Raw genomic sequence first — 20,590 nt, 5'->3', positions numbered from 1 at the left:
CAGAGTATTTCCAATAGTAAGCATTTACCCTCTCCACAAGGGTTTAACTAGACATGGTAACTAGAAGAGGCAAGTTGCAAAGGAAATAAAAGCGCTCCCTCCTTCTCCCCTGGCTACCCACGGTCAAAAGCATCAGTGGCTCTGACCTCCCAGTCCTCTTACTGACTTTCATGGGAGTTTTACTTGAGTTTGAAGTAAATGGTGATTCCAAGACTACCAGAACGAATCCTTGCAAGGAGTGACATCTATGACAAAAGCATTAAGAGGAGCCTTTTGTATAGGGAATCTGCAGAATCCTAACAAGAAACCACAAAACCAAGCAACAGGCATTATAGCATTTGCATTGTTGCTCTAGAGGCATTGGCTGTGGAACAACTTGGATCATCAAATAAATCATGTCTTCATGGGAGAAACAGGGAAATAATATCTTCTTGGAGCCCAAATAAAGAACATGATATTAAAAAAATTCCCAAGTATTGTTTTTTTTCTCTGAATCACTGCTATTATTAGGGGTTTTTTTCTTTTACTGTACACTGATTTTCTAAAAAGTGGGGGAAAAAATCCAAGTAAATATTTAAGTGAATCATTTAACTTCCAACTGCTTTCTTCTTCTTGAGGTATATTAAGTTCTATGGTTAATGTATTTCTCTGCTTTGGCCTTGGAGAAATGTGCCTCTGGGCTCCTCACGTTCCAGAATCTCCTGCCAAAGTATGGTGAGCTGGGGCTTGCTGACACACAAACGCTAGCATGTGCCATCTGCCTTTCCCACTCATTCTGCCTGTGAAACTCGCTGCCTCAGGTTCTCCAGATTGCCCCATCATCTTCATAATATCAAATCTCCAGAGACCAGTTTCTCAGACTACAAAATAATCTTGAAAAACACTAAGTTTTGTTTCCACCGGGCACATACTCCTGGGCAGCCCCACACACCACAGCCGAGGAAGCCCTCCCACCTTGCCTCTTGCCCGGCAGCTCTCACACAGACCCGCTGCGCCCTGGTCCCCCCCTCAAAGAGCTCTACTGGCTGCACAGGAGGGTCTTGTCATCCCTCTCTGCCCCATCAATAAAACCCCTATGCAGTGGCTCTCCCTGGTTCTTCTCAGTCCTCTCCAGGCTTCCAGCTCTGCTTTATCAGTCTGCAGATAAAGGCACCCTCTGATTTCTCCCAGCTCTCAGCTGGTTTATGCCACCTGGCTCCCAGCCTTGTCTAAGGAGCCTTCTGCTTTCGGTAGTGTCCTCCTACTACCCCCCGGCCCACTGCCTTGGTCCCACCAGCTGTATGGCTCCATGGTAGGACAGGTGGGCTATGGTGGAAGCAGCTAAAAACCTGTTATTTTCTCTCCTGGTCCTTCCTTCCCCGTACACCTTGCCATCCACTGAGATTCGGGCCTGCGTTTGCAAAGTGTTGCATGAAGTTTGGAGATGGAGAAGATGGGAACTGCCTAGCTTGCTGCCCAGAAAGGGAGATCTGTCTGCATATCAGAGCTCGTACAAACCTACCTCCCCCTGCGGGCAGCTTGTCTGGTCACCCAGGCAAACGTTAGTAGTCAGGAAATAGGGACAAAACAGAAGTATCGTTAAGTTACTGTGAGCTTCTTGAACTTGAGCCTTTGAGGGGAGCAATCAGAGGCCTTCGCACAACCTTCCTCAAGACCTTCTGCGATTTGCAGTGTGCAAAACCAAAGTGGTACCCCAGGGGTTTGGTGTCTGACCTGCAGGTCTTAGAAGGCCCTAGTGTCAGACACGTAAAGGTCTAGAGATGGCATGTCTGACTTACTTAGAAAACCCATCAGACTAAGTAACAGGAGGAGGCCTGTCCTAGCTTTTGAAATGCAGTTTATTTATGCATTTGATTATAAATTCAGCCGTATCATGCAATGCTTGGCAAAAGCAAAAAAAAGAGCCATAAAATCAGCTACTTCGTTCTCTCCCCTCTAAAGGTTTCCATCAAGTATGAGACAAATGCCAAGTAAAAACGAAGTGGGTGGAGGGAAGAGAGCATAATAAATCATGAAAGATGCAATGAATCAGAGTCCTTAGGTAATCAAAATACTTAAGCCATAAAGATATCAGAAAGAAATAAGCTCTGTCCATATCTCAGGACTACGTATCTCACAATTATATAGCTATCAAGAAAGAGTGTTCTGTACAAGTATCTGTGCAGAATTCCCACAGTCTCAGCGTATTCCATGGTCCAATATTGTCTCCTAGAGTCAAAACCTAATTAGGTGTTAAAATTTTCAGAGTGTTGTGGGTTGGAAGGCTTAATTAAATAATTGCTGGACTCCCATGTGTTTTCTTACATTGCTTTCATCTAGTCTTTCACCCCTCTCTGCTTCCTCAAGGCTAATGCATGGAATATTAAAAATGCAACAAGTCTCAACTTCAGAGGAGTCTATCTTTGCTAATACTATAGCAGGCAAATGTATGGGGGAAATAAACTGCACCATCAGCTTAGTATCTATCTCAGAAAATTTATCTTCCTAGATATTAATTTTCATCCAAAAGCTTTGTGAGCCTGCAGCAGTATTAAAAAATGTATTTTTTCCAATCTACTTGAAATGAAATCCTTTGTTTTTGCCATATGGCAGCAGTTATAAAGTCCTTATCTCCTGGATCACATTAATTTTGCCTACAATGGAGTCACCTTCTTTTGCTCTGTTTTGGCAAGTGTTTACATCAGCCCCAAATTCGAGTCCGATAAGCCTAGCAGTGAAGAGCTACATGCACTTTTCCCCCCAAATTAGATGCTAGGCAAGTTCCATCCAGACAATTCTTGTCTTCGTTTTGGTCAATAAGTCCCACTGGTGCTGGGTTTTAGTTATGCTGAGTACTTCAGCCTTAGTGCGATACTGTATTATCTGTGATCGGTGCTTCAAAGGCAGCGTTACAACTGTCTAGTGAGGGCTGCAGAGCTCTTCCTTAAAGCACGAATGGCCTTTACCCAGCCTGCTGCAGGCATTTTCCCTTCTCGACTGCTCCCAGCCCTTCTGAAAACCTCTTGTGAGTGTGGCTCCATTCATGAGAACTGATGGTCGTCTGCAGTGAAGGTTTCTGGGGGGACCTGTCTCTGAACAGGTCACAGACATTTCTGCCAGGGGCTCAGAGGTTCAGGGAGCTGACGGCTGGCTTTGGAGGGAAGGTGAAGTCAGTACCTCATCCTCGCTGGGGAAAGAAAATATCATCATGGCTTCTCCAAGACCATCAGAAATGGTGTTGAAAAAATCCGAGTTGCTTGCAGGCAAGGGGGTAGCCATACGTGCAGAAGATGCTGGTGAGGGCAGCTGCCTGGGCGTGCAGGAATTGCTGAGCACCCTACTGCCAGTTGCCCTTTCCCTCTGCCGGCGAGGTGCTCCCCTTCTCCCACGGCAGCCTGTGGCCGCAGGCACGGGAATACATGTTTGTAACACAGGTTTCACTGAGGAAATGATAAACTGGTATTTCAGAAGGGGCTATAGAGGTGCTGACGTTTCCTAAGTGTAGTCAACATAGGATGCAGTGTGAGATGGCGGGGAGAGAGTTACTTAAAATACCGTGCTTGAGTAAATCGCCCTCGGTAGCGATTTGCAGCAGTGCAGTAACTTGCTGGTTGCAGCCGCAGCACTGAACAGCATTGGCTTGGTCATGGCTCCTTCACCTGGGGTGAGAGCAGTAACTACCTGGCAGCCAGAGAGAAGCCCAGGTAATAAAAGTGCCAAAGGACAGGCTCATTTCTTTTGCCTCATTTGAGTGGTTGAGAGCAGCTGTCCTTCGTGTCTCGCTGGCTTCGAGCAGTAGGGAATATTTGCAAAGTCACCTTGAGCTAGTGCTGAGCTCCCAAAATTTGGCCACGCACTTTCTGTTACGCTGACAATGGATGTGTGCAGCAGAGCAAGGGCTGCGGATCCATTACAGCCTGGCGAGTCTGTTTGAACCACAAAGGGAGCTATTACTCTAAATCCGAGATGGATTTTGCTGGGTTTATTGTTTTTAATCCCTACAATTAGGTATATGTTGATTATCACAACTGGCAGAAGAGAGCTGTAGCTGTGAATCCTGAAGCACACAGAACTTTAGCCTTTATTTCTTAAAAATGTTTATGTTGGCAACCCTGGTTTGTAGTAGAATATTTTTATCATTTGGAGAAGAAAGACCCAGGCTCTGAACCTGCGTGTTAGATCTGAACCACAGCGAGGCACAGAGCAGCCTACAGCAGCAAAGAGTGAGCCTACCTGCCTGGCAGCGTGCATGAAAGTCCTTGGTGGAGCTCACGTGTGCTACATCTGGAAAGCACAGCATGTGCTTGATCAGAAAAGAACATCTGTATGCATGGACATGTGGCCAGTAAAGCATCTTCGTACGCTGCTGACTGTGGCATTTCACATGGCTCTTTGAGCGCGCTGTAGGTGAAGTGTTAAAATGTGGCTTAGAGGCTGACTAAGCTGGTTTTGTACAAGACAATTAATTCTTTGCTACAAAGATCACTTGTGTTAAATGTGATAATCCAACTCTGTGGCGTGGTCCTGAACAGCTTTCTACTGCAGCCAGCCACAAACAATGCTCTCAACAGTTAATTCCCGGTGATGGTATGAAATCAGACAGCCTTGCTTACCTCTATCTATAGCCATTTATTTTGTTACCCAACCACATAACGACAACAGTCACTACAATTAACAGTACACAAGTATCATTAGCACCCAGGATGATAGAGTCCACAGTTTGGAAGCTAGCAGGAGTTGGAGATTTTCTTCTGTCCGTGTTAATTCTTAGCACTTCTTTTCTAAATTTGCATATGCTACAGAATTGCTTTTAACAGCAGGTATGCAGGGGGAGTCAAGACACTTGGCAGGTCCCCATTATTAGAGGACATTTTGGACAATATTTGACTTTTTCTTTCCATCTCAGTTCTGACTTCTTTTTTCATCTCTCCCTTACTTCTGGGCATATGGGGACCATACACTTGGTTCACATGTGCCACTTGTACCCCAGTAATTCTTCCAGTTTGTTTTGTGCTGTAGGAATACACAAGATGTAAAAGCTTCACTTACCATAATAATAAAGTAATATTTGATTGCCATGCTAATAACATATTTGACAAGTTGCTTCCAAGTACAGCTTTGCATTGCCTCAGAAAAAATATTTCTTCTCCCTCCTCTGTTTTGAGTAACTAACTGGTTCTGTATAGAACACAGACATTAATATGTCTGCAGAAGCCTGAGCCCACAAGACAAATAAATGGCCATGTACACTGATTTAAAAATATACCTCTAGATTTGAGGCTGGCAATATGTTAAATGAAAGCAACTGTTTTGTAAAGCTCTGCTGTGTAATTAAAACTCCATTTAATTGCTTACCTGTACCGCTTGCCTCTTGTGCTGTCCTTCTATTATCAGCTACATGAATTATTGAAAAAAGAAAACAAAATTTTTTTCTGTTTTTTCAAATATGTCTGGTAAAACAAATATGTTTACATTTAGGGCAAGACTACATTGTCCTCAACCCCTCCACTGAACAGCTGTTCTCAACCACATCCCTTCTGAAGTAAAATTTCCTGTCCCTAAGAAATGCTTGTCAGGAGAGAGTATTTTTCCCCTCCAAAAGTTAAAAAAATGGTGAAGAAATTAGGATTTTATTTTAAATCTGTGAATTAAGAAAAACTTGTTTGCAAACTGAACTTTACATGCAGCAATCAAAAAATATTAAAAAAATCTTTCAAATAACTTCTAAATAAGTTTTCTTCAAAAAAGCTCGTAGAAAAGATGCACCACTGTACCCAGCAGAAATCTATTTGAGCATTGGACTAGTGCTATCTGAAGAGAAACACTGTTTACAGATTTAGTATCTCTGCAGCATTTGGATTTGTCTGGGAATCCTTTCAGACCCTGGGTTTGCTCCAGCTCCTACTCAGTTGGTGGGAACCCCACCATGGTCTTTCCTCGGAACAGGCTAAGACTTTTCCCGAGTACTGAAGCAAACCCAGTCTCTCCCTCAGGCTGAAGATAAATGATTTCTCTGGTGAGTTCTCAGAGATTTCTGCCCAGTACAGATCTTGAGAACTGTGCCCTGAGGCTGCACTCCTGCTGGTCTCACCTCTGGCAATGAGAAGAGATGCATGCAACAAAATGCTGTTCACATTTTTAGGTGAGAGATTTTCTCCGCGAGACTCACAGCCCCAGGCCAGAGACCTGAGGAATAACTAGTATTTTTGAACACTTACAGTTTGAAGAGGTACCAGTATCTGAAGCCTCACTGTAAAGAAACAGTGTTCAATGTTAGTGCCTCATAAAATACGAATCACATCTTGTAAATAATGAAATGAGACATGAATAGATCTGACCCCCCCTTTTGAGATGAAGGACAGCCTTCTAGACTTTGCTTGGCTCTCCTTGAGACCGAAGCAGAGGAGCACAGGACACACAGTTCTTAAATGAACAACTGTTGGAGAAATTTGCAGGGAACATTTTGTAAGTAAAGAAAAGGACTTACCTGTTCCACTTAATTTGGTTGGTGAGTTCACCTAAGAAAGATGGAGAAGAATGTTTTACAAAGCTGGCGATGCATTCAAGTTTGGGACTTGGTACTGTGTCCCTGGATCTCATGGTCAGGGATAAACTAGGTGGGGATGGGGGTGGGCAAACAAAGAGGACATTTCTCGAAAGCATGATTGAGCACCCAAAGACTTGGGAGGCAGGTGGGAGCAGGAAACCACAACAGACAGAGGAGCTGGCCTTACGCTGGTTAGGAGCAGACCTCTTCCTTGTTATCCCCAGAAACAGTCTTTCTGTCCCCTTCGCCCTCCCCTCTCCAGCACCCCCAAGATCCCATCCGAATCCTCATCAGCCCCTCAAGGCCACGCGCACGCCCCGTACACAGGAGCCAGCGTCGGGCAGCCATCCGCCCAGCTCACTGAACCCCACGGCTCGCCGTTTGCCGCTCGGGGCCAGGGGTGCGTGGCCAGGGTCGGGCAGCCCACTCACCGTGCACGCCTTGCAGCAGCGAGCCCAGGCGACTCATGAAGTCACGCATCAGGCGTCGGCAGCGGTCGATCCTGGCCTGATTCAGCTGCACTACCACCACGTCCATCCCGCTGACGCCGAAATTCTGACTCTCAATCCTAGGGCACAGGCAGTCATTGCACCAAGGAAAACCTCTTAGCGTTAGAAAGCTAACAAACCCCTTCGTTAGGAAGGACTCTACAAAGAGGAGGGTGCTTTGGCAACATGAAGTATCAGGTGAACACCTCTTTGAGAAGGTTAAGTGATTTGCAATGGTTATATATGGTTATTTATTTGGCAATGCCTTTTGCTTACCAAACCTGGATGGGAACTTTCAAACACTGAAAATGAGAAAGGGGGAGGCGTTTTGCTAATATCCTTGTGCAAACAGTGCTTCAACCTGCTGCAGGCGGGCTCTCGCTGTTCTAGCACAACCGCCATCATGATAGAAAGAAAATGCCAAACACATTAAATGGTGTCCAGGCTTCTGGAAAATTACTTTGGTCCCACAGGGTAGATTTTGACTTGTGGCACAGCTGTGAATAACAGACTGTGCTGCTGCCAGCACAGCCCCTAGGTACATGGTGATTCACAGCTATCCTTACAAGCCAAGTTCAAACTCAGCTTTAATTTGTACAAGTCACAGAGATGACATCTTAAAATCCAGCTAGATGTTTGAGCTAGGCCTTCATGCAGCTGGGCAGTTTAGTGCTGCAGCAAAATCTCCTGGGGATCCTTAACTTACTGTTGGTGTGGTTTTGCACCATTACATTACAGTTGACACCCAGGCGTCAATTAGGAAGCGGTAAGTTATAAATTAAATGTATCACTTGCAAGAGAAGGGATAATAAATCTGTCTAGCTATTAAGCTTGTCCATAAGAAGAAGCAAAAATTGGTGGGAAATGAGCCAGTTACCTCTGCAGCCAAAGGCTGTTCACTGGGACTTACGTGCAGGAGTGTCACCAATACGCACCCAAGAGAGTGTTGCTGTAAACTGAACCCTGTGGGCTTCGTCTCTGACAAAAATGTTTTTCTGGTAATAAAAGCCAGTGGTTTTCAACAAAATCCAGCAACTGTGTAGCTGCCAAGGAAACTGAAACTTAAAGGGACCTCTGGAACGGCAGGCAGATATCTCTCCGTCCTTGTTAATTGTGTGGACGTGGTGCCCTCTCACTCGGCTGGAGTAGGGAGCAGCTTTGCAGCATAGGGTGCCAGGACAGAGGAGCACAGGCAGTGGAGTTTGATCCCACTTATCAATACCATACTTTTTCAAAGAAGAAAACAAGTGTTTTCAGGTGGAACATACCTGTCCAGGGCCAGTTTAAACTCCTACAAATAGGATTGCCAAAAAAAAAAAAAGATGAGAAAAATTGTTAGTGTGATTTCCAGAAAGGGCAGCTGGCTGAGAAGCAGGCATATTTGTGAAGAAAAGCAGAATATCGCTGCTTACTTTGAAGAAGAGGAAAATATCTGGTTGCTCTCTCATCTTCTGCAAAGACTGAAGATGCTGCGCAGCCTCATCTCTCCTCTGTTCCAGTTCGTTCTTCACTTTGGTAATGTCTGCCAGCTGTTTTTTCTCAATGGATTGAATGTCACTCAGGATCTTCTTCTCTTTCTGCATCATCTCTGTCTTCATCTCTTCAAACAGCTTTTGCAGCTGAGAAGTCACTGTTTTCGTATTGGTCTGAATGAACAGATAAAAAAATGGTGCGCAGGCTCAGGAGCTCAACACTTCAGCTCAGTGTCTCCGTTTATTAATTAGGATCGTATCTATCCTTTGCACTGGCTTTAGAAGAAAGTGGACAATAAGCAATTGCTTAGAATATCTGATCAAACAGAGGGTTATGAAAACGAATCCTGATATAGTAACAAAATCAGGTAAATTTCAGCTAGCAATGTGAGAACTTCTGGCAGTTTCTTACACCAGTGTTTTCCCTACTTTGGACTACGTATCTTTCTATTCATCTGCTTCAAACAGTACAGTTGCCATCACTTATTTCTGGGAAACTGTGGAGGAAAGATGCTCTTAATTACCAACGATCTGGGTACCAACCTTGAGCTGATTCTCGCTTTTCTGAAGCTCTTCTAGGGCAGTAGCCAAAGCACTTTTACGTTCCTGCAGCCATGTCACGCTGTCCGAGAGCTCACCCTAGCAGAAGGAAAGACAGCATTGAACTTCATGGCGGGGAAGCAGCATGGGTAGCTTTAAACCTGACTGGCAGTTTGTGGAGCTGGTGAAATGGCATGGGTGCCTTCTACCTGCCCGCTTTTGCCAGTGAGTCCTATAATAAACTGTGTTCACTTGCCTCCTCGTAAAGATAGGGCATAACAGAAAACTGATATGATCTTGAAATCTTTCAAGTCAATGATTAATTTTTAGGTATGTGCAGTTTTGTATGTGGTAGGAAACAACTTTCCCTTTAAATAAATAAATCTCCCTTTAAATGAATACATCTCACTTTATCCATCAAAACTCTGTTCCTGACAGAACCTTCACATGTACCTAATGTGATCCAAATCCTTAGTTTTCACGTCTGTCGGCAGCTGTGGGATCTGAGGATAAGGTAATAAGCAACTATCTTTTCTGAAGATCGGCGAAACAGCGGTATTTACTCACTCAGCTGTTTATTTTAACGGATACAATGATCACTGAGTGCTGTTACACTGCATGATAACACATCTCAGAGGGGAACAATAAACCTCGTTCTTCTGGGACCAGACAGTCTCTGAATGGTTCTGGTTGCTCCTGGCTGCCTCCAGCAGTGTTTTCACACCTCAAGCACCTATGAATGGCCACGGCAGACACAGCTGCCAGATTCCCATTTCTTTAATAAAAATGATGCCAGAAACCTTAGGTTTTCTACATGATAGTTGTCATAGCTGGAAAGTTTTAATTTTTGAAAAATTAAAAGACAAATAATCAGATTTCACTGAGGTTCCTTGGTGATTTCCCTGATTTCCTTGGATATCCTGGGGAGTTTAAAAAAAAAAACAACCAAGAGGAATATACAGCTGAGATCTCAGCTTACCCATGGAGATGGCTTCCCCATAGACAGGGCAGTGTCGCTCCTTTACCAGCTCCAGGGATGAAGGAAGTGGCTACTGTCCTACACAGCCCACTTCTGTTTGGCAGCCTTTAATTTTTTTATACGGAACTTGGGGGAGAAAGTTAGTTTGTGCTACGTGTAACTGCAAAGGATGATTCCTGCTAATTCCCAAGGAGGCTGTGACCTGTCCTGAGGTCCAGAGCGAGCCAGGCATCGCCCACCCACGCGCTACATTCCTGCAGGGTGTTTTGCTCTAAATTGAGCCCAGAAATTTCAAATGCAAGGCAGTGAGTGAGCATAGCAAATGCATTTTATCCGCTCAGTCTCAGCTGCTTGTGGAGCATTTCAAGGACAGCGGCTGGACTCAAAGGCAGGGACTTTGAGGCCCCACGCCTCTGTGCCCGCTGGGACGCTGGCTTGGCATAGCTTAGGGCAGAGGGAGGAGGGAGCCAGAGGGAAGGGCCTCGAGAGGGAAAAGCTGTTTCCCAACCCAAAGTTCAGCAGTGGTGGAGTGCCCGCAACTGCGGAGGGAGAGACTTCTTAATCCCTGCAGGAATACTGCTTAATCCCTGCAGGAACAGCCTGGTGAGTGGCGGTTTAGAGTTGCCTGGGGCTGCCCGCGACGGGCATGGACTTCAGCAGCGTGGGACAGCGGAGCCCCGCGCCTGCCTCTTGCTTGCTCTCCCGCACGCACACCCACGTCATCCCACACCACGGGATCTACCCACCCTTGTCCCGTCAGCCCCAAACACCTTTCTCTGCTCTTCTCCCTCTGCGTAGCCTGCCAGGCTGCTTTGGCAGCAGAAAGGAGGAAATGCAAAGCGAATTCCAGCACAACGCACCAGTCCCCGCTGGGGCGGACATGAAATCCCCTGAGCTGCTGCCTGCCTGCCCTCACCCCCCTGTCCCCCTTCCCCGGTGAAAGCCTTACCCCCCTCTCCTGCGGCTTCCCCCCTTCCTCCAGGTCATGAGTTCGAGCAAACCCTGCAAGGGCCACGGGGAAAGGAGAGCCCCTTACCAGCTGTTTGTCATGTGCCTCCTTCAGGGTGACAATGCTGTGGCCCTTGTGGCATCCCGCAATGGAGCAGAGCACGCAGATGTACTGCCCCTCGTCCTGGCAGTAGCACTCCAGCAGCCTGCCGTGCTCCACGCACCTCCTCTCCTCCACCGCACCGCCGGCGCCCACCTCCACCAGGACATGGTCCTGGTGGGAAGCCTTGGCGTTGTGTTTGGTCAGATGGGCCTGGCACAAAGACGCATCGCAGATCAGGCAGGTTTTCACCGCTGGCTGGGGCCAGTCCAGGCAGAAGTCACAAGGAACCACCTCTTTCTTCCCCTCTGCAGAGTCCCCGTCCTGTTGTCCTTTGGAAGTGGTGGCCAGAAATGCCTCCACGATACTGCACAGCTGGAAATTCTTCTGCAGCTCCAGGATGGGCCCCAGCTGGATCTTGCACATGGGGCAGGAGTAAGGGGCCTTGGATTGCTGCTGGGCACCGAGCGCCTTCTGGATGCACTGCTTGCAGAAGCTGTGCCCGCAGGTCAGCGACACGGGGTTCCTGTACATACACAGGCAGATGGGACAGCTGAGCTGGTCCTCCAGGCTGGCACCCCCTCCAAATTCTTCCTTGGCTTTTGCCATGGCTGCGGAAATGGTGTGTTAGCCAGTCTGCAAGAAAGGAAACTGAAAGGACGTCCTTGGCACGGTGCCCCGGTTGGAGACCCAGCCCACAGGCTGCAAGTCCTTCCTCTCCAGCCTGATACGCTCCCTTCTGGGGCTCCACCCGCAAACAGCTCTCTAAGCCATGGCTTCCGAGGTGTTTTACATATTTGTCCTCCTCCGTTGCTGCGTGCTCTCAGGCAGCATCCTTCCGTGTGTGAGCCCCCAGCAGGCTAGTGGGAGCAGGGGGTGCTGGGGAGGGCTCAAAATGGACAATTCTCCTACAGCCCTCTGCCCTCACAGAAAAATCCTCCATCCCACGCCAGGGGCAACAAATTAGAGATAAACCCTGGATAAGAAGAGTATGAGCTGGGGTAAGCGAAGAATTCTCTCTGCTTTGTCTGGTTCTTCTCCACAACAATTACTGATGCTCACCTACAGGTAAAACAGGGAGAACCCAAGCGAAAGTTTTACTGGGACTTGCTGCGGCTGGTCTCCTACCTGCAGCCAGCTGACAGGGAAATGGGGGCTGGTAAAGGCTCCGGAAAAGGCGCTCTAGGGTAGGAATATCCCCGTACCACGTTAGGAGCCTCGCTTACCTCGCTTTGCACCCATATCACCTGAGACCGGGCAGAGCACCAGCCACCGCATGCGCAGTTAGGAGACCCAACTCTACCTGCATGGTTTTCCATATCGTTTTGGTGTATCAAATGCAAAAGACAAAACACAGCCACTTTCTTCTAAGACTGAACAAGGGTTTCTTTTAGCATATGCAAAACTGTAGTGTCCCTCAAGGTCCTTCACTGTCCCTGCTGGGGTAGAGAGCTCCTGCCTGGACCTCTTCATGCAAATACCTGGGCTCTGTCTGAAGGCAGCTCTACCACAGGCAGGAATATCATCTCTTCCTCTCCAAGGTGTTTGGACAATCTTAAGACCAAACTAATTCAGGCCCCATATGGCACAGACTGAAGGCACAGGAGTTTTCCTCTTTAGTATTCCTTTTGCTGTGAGGAGAAAATTAAAATTGAGGCAAGAGGTAGGTAAGTAATCTATCAGAGAGCTCACAGGGGACGACAGCAGCAGACAGCAAGGGAAACCAGAGCCTAGTCTTGCCTCTCAGGCCAGCTTTGCTTCTGCGACGGCTGGCTTAGGTTGTGCAGGAGGGGCGGAGGAGGGCAGGGGTAAAAGCTGATGCACTAGAGCAAAGATCAGCATTGCTGCTGCTTAGTTCTGTAGCAGTTAATGTGCTATCAACTTTTTTATTAACTAAATTGCCACTGAGTTTTGCAAACTAAATAATAACATGCAGCCAACACAGCACTTGATACAGCTGAGCAAAAAAGTACAACTTAATGGTATACCATCATGATTAACAGAACAAATAAGATAGGAGCTCTTGCAGTAAGTGGCAGTGAGCTGAGATATACTCCACAGAGCCCTTGCCCTCACACAGATGAGCTGTCACAGCAGCCCAAAATCCAATTTCTAATATGCCAGCTTAGCACAGCCTTGGCGCAGCAGCAGTCCCGATACCTAGGCCTGAAATACAAAACAGCACCTTGTCCCCACATCACTACAGGAGATTCAAATAGCCATAAGACACACCGAAGATAGGATGGGCAGGGTAGCTCGAAGGGATGCTTACTGTCTCTATAAGCCTGAGGCTCTCCTCAGGATCTCCATCCTTGACAGACACGTTATAAAATGACAGTGTATTTCTTCTGCAGTCTAGCTCTACCCTGACCACTTTGAGGGCTGTAGGAAAGCCCTTTGCTATGATACTTGTGAGACTTAGGAACACAGAGAGGCAATTATTAGAGAAGTTCAGGTAGCACTGAAAGCTGGGACCAGCGATCCCAAGCCTCCAGCTGCTCGCATTGCTGGTGTCCACCTCCCAGAAGTGACAGCCCTCCGAGAAGCTCTGGTCGCTCTGCGCTACTTGCATGTCACTGTGTGGTTTTGGTGTCGCAAAAGAGAAAGTACCGAACGTGTGTGCAACGGCTACGTTGCCACTGGGAACAAATCCAATTCTTTGACGCTGTGAAGAAGTCAGATGTTCATGAACTATAGAAAGAAAAAAAAATACATTATGATTAGCAGATAATTGGGCAGACTTGCATACATCCCTATTGCTGAAAGCTGGATTTCCCAATCCAAGTAATCCAAGTTATCCAATTCGAGTCCAACCCACCCAAGCCATTAAAAGTATATGTTAACTGAAACACCTTCTGCACTTCTCAGTTGCTCCTATGTAATTCTAAATGGGATTGATATCACACCTCAAGCAATGACGCTCTTTCACAAATTTTAAAGTGTCTTTTTGCTTTTTATTTCCAACTACAGCAACTTTTAGCTTTTAGTTTTCCATCATTGTCCTGCAGAGCTTCATCAGGCATTTTTAAAAACTTCCCAGATTAACTGCCATGTACAATAAATGCATCAACAGTAGCACAGCCATTTTATAAATGCTTATTTGCTTAGGATTATTTGAAGTTATTTTCTAGAACTCTAAAAATTTCCCAGCATGGCGAGTCAGAAGAGGTTAATTCTACACTCAGGAATTTGCAGAATGTTTTATTCAGACCTTCTCTTGCACATAATGCATTTCAATATTGTGGCATTTTCTGTTCTGGAAGTTGTTCCTTCAGGAAACTGAAATAGCAGCAGTGACTTGGGCAACTAACCAGAATTGCTCAGATGGCACAGATAATTAGGGAAACCTGGATCTGAGGCTTCCTAGCCAGAATAGGTGTGGACTATGCTTACAGGGATGGTAGACACTGAGCTCAGGAGGGACCGTGGGCATGGTGTGCTTCTTAGTGTACCCAAGGCTGTACGGATGGTGGTCAATTAGGTGTGCACGTCGCACACTGTCGCATGTGCGGTGGACAGAGCCTTCCCACCCCAACTGCCTCTCAGTCTTGGCCCTAGGCTCACTGTCAGCAAGGGCTCAAGCACCATCACGAGAGAAATGACAAGGGAGCCCTAATTTTTTCAGTTCAGTTGGACAAGCTTCCCACTGTGCACAGCACCGGGACTGTAGTAGGTTGATCTTACAAAACTTTACAAAAAAGTAGAATTATTTACATAGAAAGAGTAGATATTTACGTCTGTCCTGGTTTCAGCTGGGATAGAGCTAATTTTCTTCTCAGTTGCTAGAATAGCGTTGTGTTTTGGATTTAGTATGGGATTTGGTATGAGAAGAATGTTGATAATATACTGATGTTTTTAGTTGTTGCTAAGAAATCAAGGACTTTTCAACTTCCCATGCTTTGCTAGTGTGCAGGGGCACAAGAAGCTGGAAGGGAACATAGCCAGAACAATGGATCCAAACTGGCCAATGGAATATGGAATATTCCATATCGTGCAACGTCATGCTCAGTATGTAGGTGAGAGCTGGCTGGGAAGTCGCTCGCTCTCTTCCAGGATTGCAGTTTCAGGGTTTCTCTCCTCTGGGATCGCCAGCCAGGGATGGGCTGGGCATTGGTCAGCGGGTGGTGAGCAGTTGCACTGTGCATCACTTGTTTGTTTTTCCTATTACTATTATCATCATCATCATTATTTCAATTATTAAATTGTTTTTATCTCAACCCACGAGTATCTTTACCTTTACTTCTCTGATTCTCTCCCCCATTCCCCAGCAGGCAAGGGGAGAGTGAGCGAGCAGCTGCGTGGTATTTAGCTGCCTGCCAGGTCAAACCCCAATGTTGTAAGACAAACTCCACCTGCCGCTGCTGTGATGAGTTCTCAACTTTCCCCCTGCTTTGAATCAAAGTGATGCTACAGACAGAAGAGGTGTTGCTATTCTCTTCTCTTAATCCTCCCAGAAAGCTCCTAGGACACCCACACCTCTTCACCCAGAGCACATTTTAACAGGGTGCATTTAAGGCATGTCCCAAAGCACTGAAGCCCAGGACAAGCACCCTTTTATGTACACATATGAGAAAATAATCAAATACCATGTGAGTAACAGTTCTTCTAGAGGTACTTGGTGTATTTGGTGTCTTATTACAGTCCTTTCTTAAATACATTTTGTTAGCTTCTGTGTCTTGCTTGTCACATAGTGAAATGGTCACTTACCAGGTGGTGCTTTAAATAAGGACTGCATGTCCGAGAGGAATTGCCGGAAAAGCCTTAGAGTAGCGTCTGTTGTTATTTCATCCAAAATAATGGGTGGCTTTGGCAGTTTTACAGCAGCTTTCTTAGGCACTGGCTTGCGTTTCCTAAAACATGCAGAAAGACATCAGAAGAGCAGCAAGTCATCAGAGAACCATCACCGAGCCCACCCCTGAGCCAACAACTGCATCCCCTGCTCCACACCCAGCGCTGATGGCAGATACAGGAAGCAGCTCCTGTCTTCCCCTCCCTCTGCAGCTTTACCAGGGAGCTCTCCTCTGACCAGTCTTTTCCCAGAACCCCAAATGTCTTCAACATCGTTAGGATGAAGTTCCCTCCATGGACAACATCTGTCTCAGCCACCTCAGACCCAGCTTTTGCCAGGGCAGACCCTAGCATCATGTTCATGGTTACAGACCTCAAGTTGCCAAGTCAAGCAGGAGCTACCGAGGTGTCAGGGGCAGCCCCTGCAATGCTGGGACAGCAAACGAGAGGTGCTGCGTTATCACAGCCAAGGGGCAACTGCTGCACCCGAAATGAAGGGCTGGGGAAAGGCCGGGCTGGGGGAGCCCGTGTGCATGCAGCGGTGGGCTGTGGTGCAGGAGCAGGGCTGGGCAGGCACTGGGAGAACGACTCAGGAGAAAAGCCATGAACTTTGTAGTCTCATGACTTCACTGCATGTTTCAGCTCCTGCTGCATTTGCTTCTTACAAGTAGAAGGCAACGTAAACTGGAGGACGACTCAGGATATCTAAGCTCATCCGTCCTTTGCATGCCCACCCAGGCACCTAAATATTCAGGAATTGCCCTCAGAACGGGTCTCAAAAACAGGTGCAGAGGGTACAGAAAAATAAGCCACGTTGTATATGAAGAGTCACACATGACCTCTGTTAATACTCAGGGGCTTCTCCAGGTCTCTGACGAAGCCAGGCTCAGAGTGTGCAGCCAGCGTGCCCAAGGGGTGAGCCCAGGGAGCACTGTCAGTCACCTGAAGCAATGTGAAAAGCAGTAGTAGACCTCCGCAGGAAGAGCTTACCTGGCTTGAATCACTGCAAAAGCCTGTAAAAGACATTTTGAAAGTAGAATTAGCATAGTGCAGGCAAAGGCCAGCCCAAGAGCTGACTGGGAAGGGAGATGCTGTTAGGTACCTTGATGAAAAGAAGTGGGTCCTTCTGATCTCTCAGAGCCTCCAGCTCCTGTATGTCACGGCTGGCTTCATCTTTCTCCTCTTTGTGTTTTTGTATCTGCGTCTGAATCTGAGAAAGCTGTTGTTCCTCGTTGTGACTGAGAGCTTTCAGGACCTCTCCTGAGTTGTTATCTAGCTGCCGACACATCTCTTCAAAGAGGGTCTCCAGCCGGTTCCTTCGCAGGCTCTCATTAGACTATTAAGAAAACACTTTCAAAGCTGTTAGGGACTGAATCTTACATTTTTGACACTCTCACTCAGAAAAGAGCCTGGGCAGTGGGACATCTTGGTTTGTTGTCATATGGAGAGGCACTAAGTAGTTCCTTCTTTGAGCCCAGAAAAGGAACTACTTAGTGCCTCTCCATATGACAACAAACCAAGATGTCCCACTGACAGCAGAAAGGCCAAGTGACATAAATGGCCTTGCCCAGCATCTGGCACCTGAGCAGAAAAAGATGAAAAAGTCATGCTGCTTGCACGATGCTTGCTGAAGACTTTCCACGATGCATATATTTCCTTATTCTGCACTGAGATTTTTCTACAGATACATTACCTTAGGTCCTTTGAAGGATGGGTGAGGAAAAACAGTTTTCCTGCTTCCTGCCTCCACCAAGCTTCCTTCACTATTTGAAAGCAGCTACGCTGCCGGACAGGACACTGCCAACAGGTACAGTTTTGTCTTCAGACCAGAAGGGTACATTTCCTTTGCCCAGTGCCAGGACTTCTAGTCCCATCATTTTAACTGGTGGAGGAAGGCAAGTGCCAGTTCTGCATAAGCTGAATGAACTAGGATTTGGAGACCTGCATTAAATTCCCTGCTCTTTCAGAGCTTTTAGGTAGGTGTTTGAATACTGGGAGCAAAAACCAGACACTTTGGGGCAATATTTTAACCTCATTCCTACCACATTCTTAGGCCAACAAGCTTACCTAAAGGGTTTTCTTGTTGTAAAGAGGAATATAATCACTATAACATGGTCTGTATCTTTTCCATAAATATTTTAGAGTCTGCAAATTGAATAAGGTTGGGGAAAAAAAGCACCAGCCACCATCCACCAATCAGGAGGCATGGACTTAACAGCAACTTTCAAACTCAAAGGTCCTTTGGAAACTAAGAACGTACTTCCCAGCCTGATAAGAAAGTTGTTCATCATCCTCCCTCAAAGAAGAAACCCAGAAAATATTTGAGAAACCACCCAGGAAGTAAAAAAGCTTCAGAATCCACGATCTGGGGAAGAAAACCTTATCTTATCAGCTACCAGTATGTGACCATCCCCAAAGTGACACGTGACCTTGGAACAGACCTTTACTTCCTCCTCTTGTTTCAGCAGGTTTGCTATGCTTTGATTCAGCGCAGCTTCATGGTTTTTCACGGTTTCCAGAGTTTCAGGAAGAAGACTCTATAAAAATAACCAGAGGGAGGTATCAGGATAGGACTGACATACGTGCACGAGATCAGCAGTTTTATGGAAACGGGTTAAGATAGACCTGCAAAAAGTTTGTTCACTGTATGCTCTCAGGACAAATCAATGCATAAAGGTTTACTGGAAGATTTTATCCGTGAACAAAACCCACAATTACACGCATGGGAAAGACGTTTTGAAACTGAAAACTGTTCATGTGCAATAGCCACGCATAAAGCTACTTCCAGTGCTGACAGCTTCCTTTTTGTTATTCTGTCATTAATTTTCTTTGCATAAATACAGCTCGGGCTGATCTTCCGGCTTGCAAGTGTACCGAGAACTAAAAGCATAGCCACAAGCACTGGGTTCCACCAGTCTGGCTCCTCAAGATGGGAAGAAAGTGTTTGTAACATCTTGTTTTATACTCCAAGGAGCAAGCCCAGAGGGAACCTGGGGCAAAACTAGGAATAAAAGCCCAATATCCCACGATGGAGATTTAGACCCATCCTGACTCTGCAAACTCAGTCTGCAAACTGAGATCTGAAACTCAGGAGATGTTTCATCCCTGTGCTCTGTGCCACAGACCCCCATGGTTTTCCTAGTGCAATTCTAGCAGCTTCTTACCTGTGCTTTGCCAAAAGCCACCTCCAAAGCGGTGATCTCATGGTTCTTGTGGGAGCTGTTGACGCAGCACAGCACACAGACGCAGACCGAGTCCGTCTTGCAGTAGAACTCCAGCAGTTTGCCGTGCTTGGGGCACCTCCTCTCAGCCAAAAACTGAGCATTACAGGGCTCCACCAGGACATGGTCTTTCCGGCAGCTCTTTGCGCTGTGCTTGCTCAGGTGGGCTTGGCACAGGGAGGCCTCGCAGTTCAGGCAGGTCTTCACGGCTGGCTGGGGCTCCTGAAGGCAGAAATCACATAGGAGCACCTCGTCTTGCTGGCCCGAACTTTCCCCCTTCTCTTCGCATTGCACTTCATGCTTCTCCTTTTGATGAGCGGGAGTATCCAAAAACTTCTGCATTATGCAGCGGAGCAGGACGTTGGGCTGCAGCTCCGTGGTGGGGTCTGCCTGGGAACAGCACACGGGGCAGGAGAAGCAGCCCTGCAGGTAATGGCAGCGGCTCCTTACCTCCTCGATGCACCCCTTGCAGAAGTTGTGACCGCAGCCCAGCGACACGGGGCTGCGGTAAATGCCCAGGCAGATGGGGCAGGTCAGCTCCTCCTCCAGCCCGGGCGCGGCACCCGGCTCGGCCATGGCGCCTGGGCTGCCCGCGCCGCGGAGAAGGCGCTGGCGGGACGGGAAGGCCCCGCACCCGCGCTGCAGGCTGGGAGGTGCTGGCTGCGGCCCCGGCCGAGGGACGGGCCGCCCGGCCCGGCCCCCCGCCCCGCCTGCGCCCCAGCCGACACGCCGGCGGAGCCCCCGCGGGCAGCTGCGGCGCCGGGGCCTGGCTGCTGCGAGGGGAGCGGGGCACACAGGCCTCCCCTGCGCTAACGGGGAGGGCAACAGCCGGGAACGGAGCCGCTGGCTGCCGTCTGCGCCCTGTTCAGCTGTTCCTTATCCCAGTCCTCTTGCAGATATTTCTTGAGATAACACCTGGCAAGCCTCCCTCCTTAAAGCCTGTCCCTGTGTCCACTGGTCCTGTTCCCTGCTCCAGCACTGCCCAAGTTCTTACCTGCCCTCGGTATTTTAGTGCAGAAACAGGAAAAAAAAGAAAAGCGAGTTTCCCTTCTGCCTTTCGGGCGGGTGGATGTGCCACGGACCAGCCCTCAGCTGGGAGCTGGGAGAGGGCTCTGCTCAGGGCTGCTCCCCCCTTTCCTCCTTGGAGTTGCTAAGTCTTGAACTTTAGTTTCTCCTAGAAACAGGAGGGAATAAAAGGCTCCTTCATTTCAGGAGCAGGGGAGAGAAGAGGATGGAGGCAACTTATTTTCACTATTTTAAAAGCTACTCCTTTCTCTGTTCTCTCTGTCCTGTTATTCTGAGAACCTGTTGGCACTAAGCACGCTGTCAGTAAATGTCCTAGCAAAAAATGGTCCCCGTGAGCCCCCCATGGCAGAGACCTTGCTGCCTGTGGTGTTTGCAAAGGCTGGTGTTATCGGACTGCTCTGGTTGCTCCTGGGATCCTGAGGACTTGTTAAACACTAATTACTTGAACCAAGCGAGAGTCCTGAGCCACTGTCCAGGCAAGGACTCTGTACTTGGCTAAATG

The 20,590-nt window shown here is 47.5% G+C and overlaps 2 protein-coding genes across 5 annotated transcripts; both read right to left on the bottom strand.

Moving 5' to 3' along the window:
* Positions 1-4,528: 4,528 nt before the first annotated feature.
* LOC137667957 (E3 ubiquitin/ISG15 ligase TRIM25-like) lies at positions 4,529-11,674 on the bottom strand. Its single transcript, XM_068409218.1, has 9 exons — positions 11,042-11,674; positions 9,030-9,125; positions 8,427-8,660; positions 8,283-8,305; positions 6,958-7,094; positions 6,467-6,497; positions 6,198-6,229; positions 5,335-5,373; positions 4,529-4,992 (listed from the first exon to the last, which is right to left on the bottom strand). The coding sequence occupies exons 1-9, from the start codon at positions 11,660-11,662 to the stop codon at positions 4,946-4,948; spliced, it is 1,260 nt and encodes a 419-aa protein (XP_068265319.1). The 5' UTR covers positions 11,663-11,674; the 3' UTR covers positions 4,529-4,945.
* A 300-nt stretch (positions 11,675-11,974) lies between these two features.
* On the bottom strand, positions 11,975-19,691 carry LOC137667956 (E3 ubiquitin/ISG15 ligase TRIM25-like). 4 transcript variants are annotated; one of them, XR_011048866.1, is made up of 8 exons: positions 19,006-19,691; positions 18,283-18,378; positions 16,944-17,177; positions 16,832-16,854; positions 15,761-15,903; positions 13,664-13,744; positions 12,535-12,684; positions 11,975-12,029 (listed from the first exon to the last, which is right to left on the bottom strand). XR_011048866.1 is itself a non-coding variant. In XM_068409217.1 (7 exons), the coding sequence occupies exons 1-7, from the start codon at positions 19,636-19,638 to the stop codon at positions 13,254-13,256; spliced, it is 1,392 nt and encodes a 463-aa protein (XP_068265318.1). In that variant the 5' UTR covers positions 19,639-19,691; the 3' UTR covers positions 12,909-13,253. The 4 variants fall into 4 exon arrangements, 2 of the variants coding, with proteins under 2 accessions (XP_068265318.1, XP_068265317.1); XR_011048865.1 differs by lacking the exon at positions 11,975-12,029 and adding an exon at positions 12,048-12,115 and having other exon boundaries at positions 13,326-13,744; XM_068409217.1 differs by lacking the exons at positions 11,975-12,029; positions 12,535-12,684 and having other exon boundaries at positions 12,909-13,744; positions 19,006-19,284; positions 19,513-19,691.
* Between the last annotated feature and the right edge of the window lie 899 nt (positions 19,692-20,590).

This window comes from Nyctibius grandis, chromosome 10 (assembly GCF_013368605.1).
Source record: "Nyctibius grandis isolate bNycGra1 chromosome 10, bNycGra1.pri, whole genome shotgun sequence".
Taxonomy (NCBI): domain Eukaryota; kingdom Metazoa; phylum Chordata; class Aves; order Nyctibiiformes; family Nyctibiidae; genus Nyctibius; species Nyctibius grandis.
Note: the sequence above shows the minus strand (reverse complement) of the source record. Positions and strands in the feature narration are given on the sequence as shown.

What these genes read in the sequence shown, in the direction of transcription:
- LOC137667957 (XM_068409218.1), bottom strand. Translation starts at nt 11,662, where the DNA reads ATGGCAAAAGCCAAGGAAGAATTTGGAGGGGGTGCCAGCCTGGAGGAC. An exon ending in AAAGCGAGAATCAGCTCAAG is followed by an intron (nt 8,661 to 9,029) that starts GTTGGTACCCAG and finishes CTGTTCATTCAG; the next exon opens with ACCAATACGAAAACAGTGAC. An exon ending in ACAAGAGGCAAGCGGTACAG is followed by an intron (nt 4,993 to 5,334) that starts GTAAGCAATTAA and finishes GTATTCCTACAG; the next exon opens with CACAAAACAAACTGGAAGAA.
- LOC137667956 (XM_068409216.1), bottom strand. Translation starts at nt 19,638, where the DNA reads ATGGCCGAGCCGGGTGCCGCGCCCGGGCTGGAGGAGGAGCTGACCTGC. An exon ending in ACCCACTTCTTTTCATCAAG is followed by an intron (nt 16,855 to 16,943) that starts GTACCTAACAGC and finishes TGTCTTTTACAG; the next exon opens with GCTTTTGCAGTGATTCAAGC. An exon ending in TTTGCAGTGATTCAAGCCAG is followed by an intron (nt 15,904 to 16,831) that starts GTAAGCTCTTCC and finishes TGCATGTTTTAG; the next exon opens with GAAACGCAAGCCAGTGCCTA.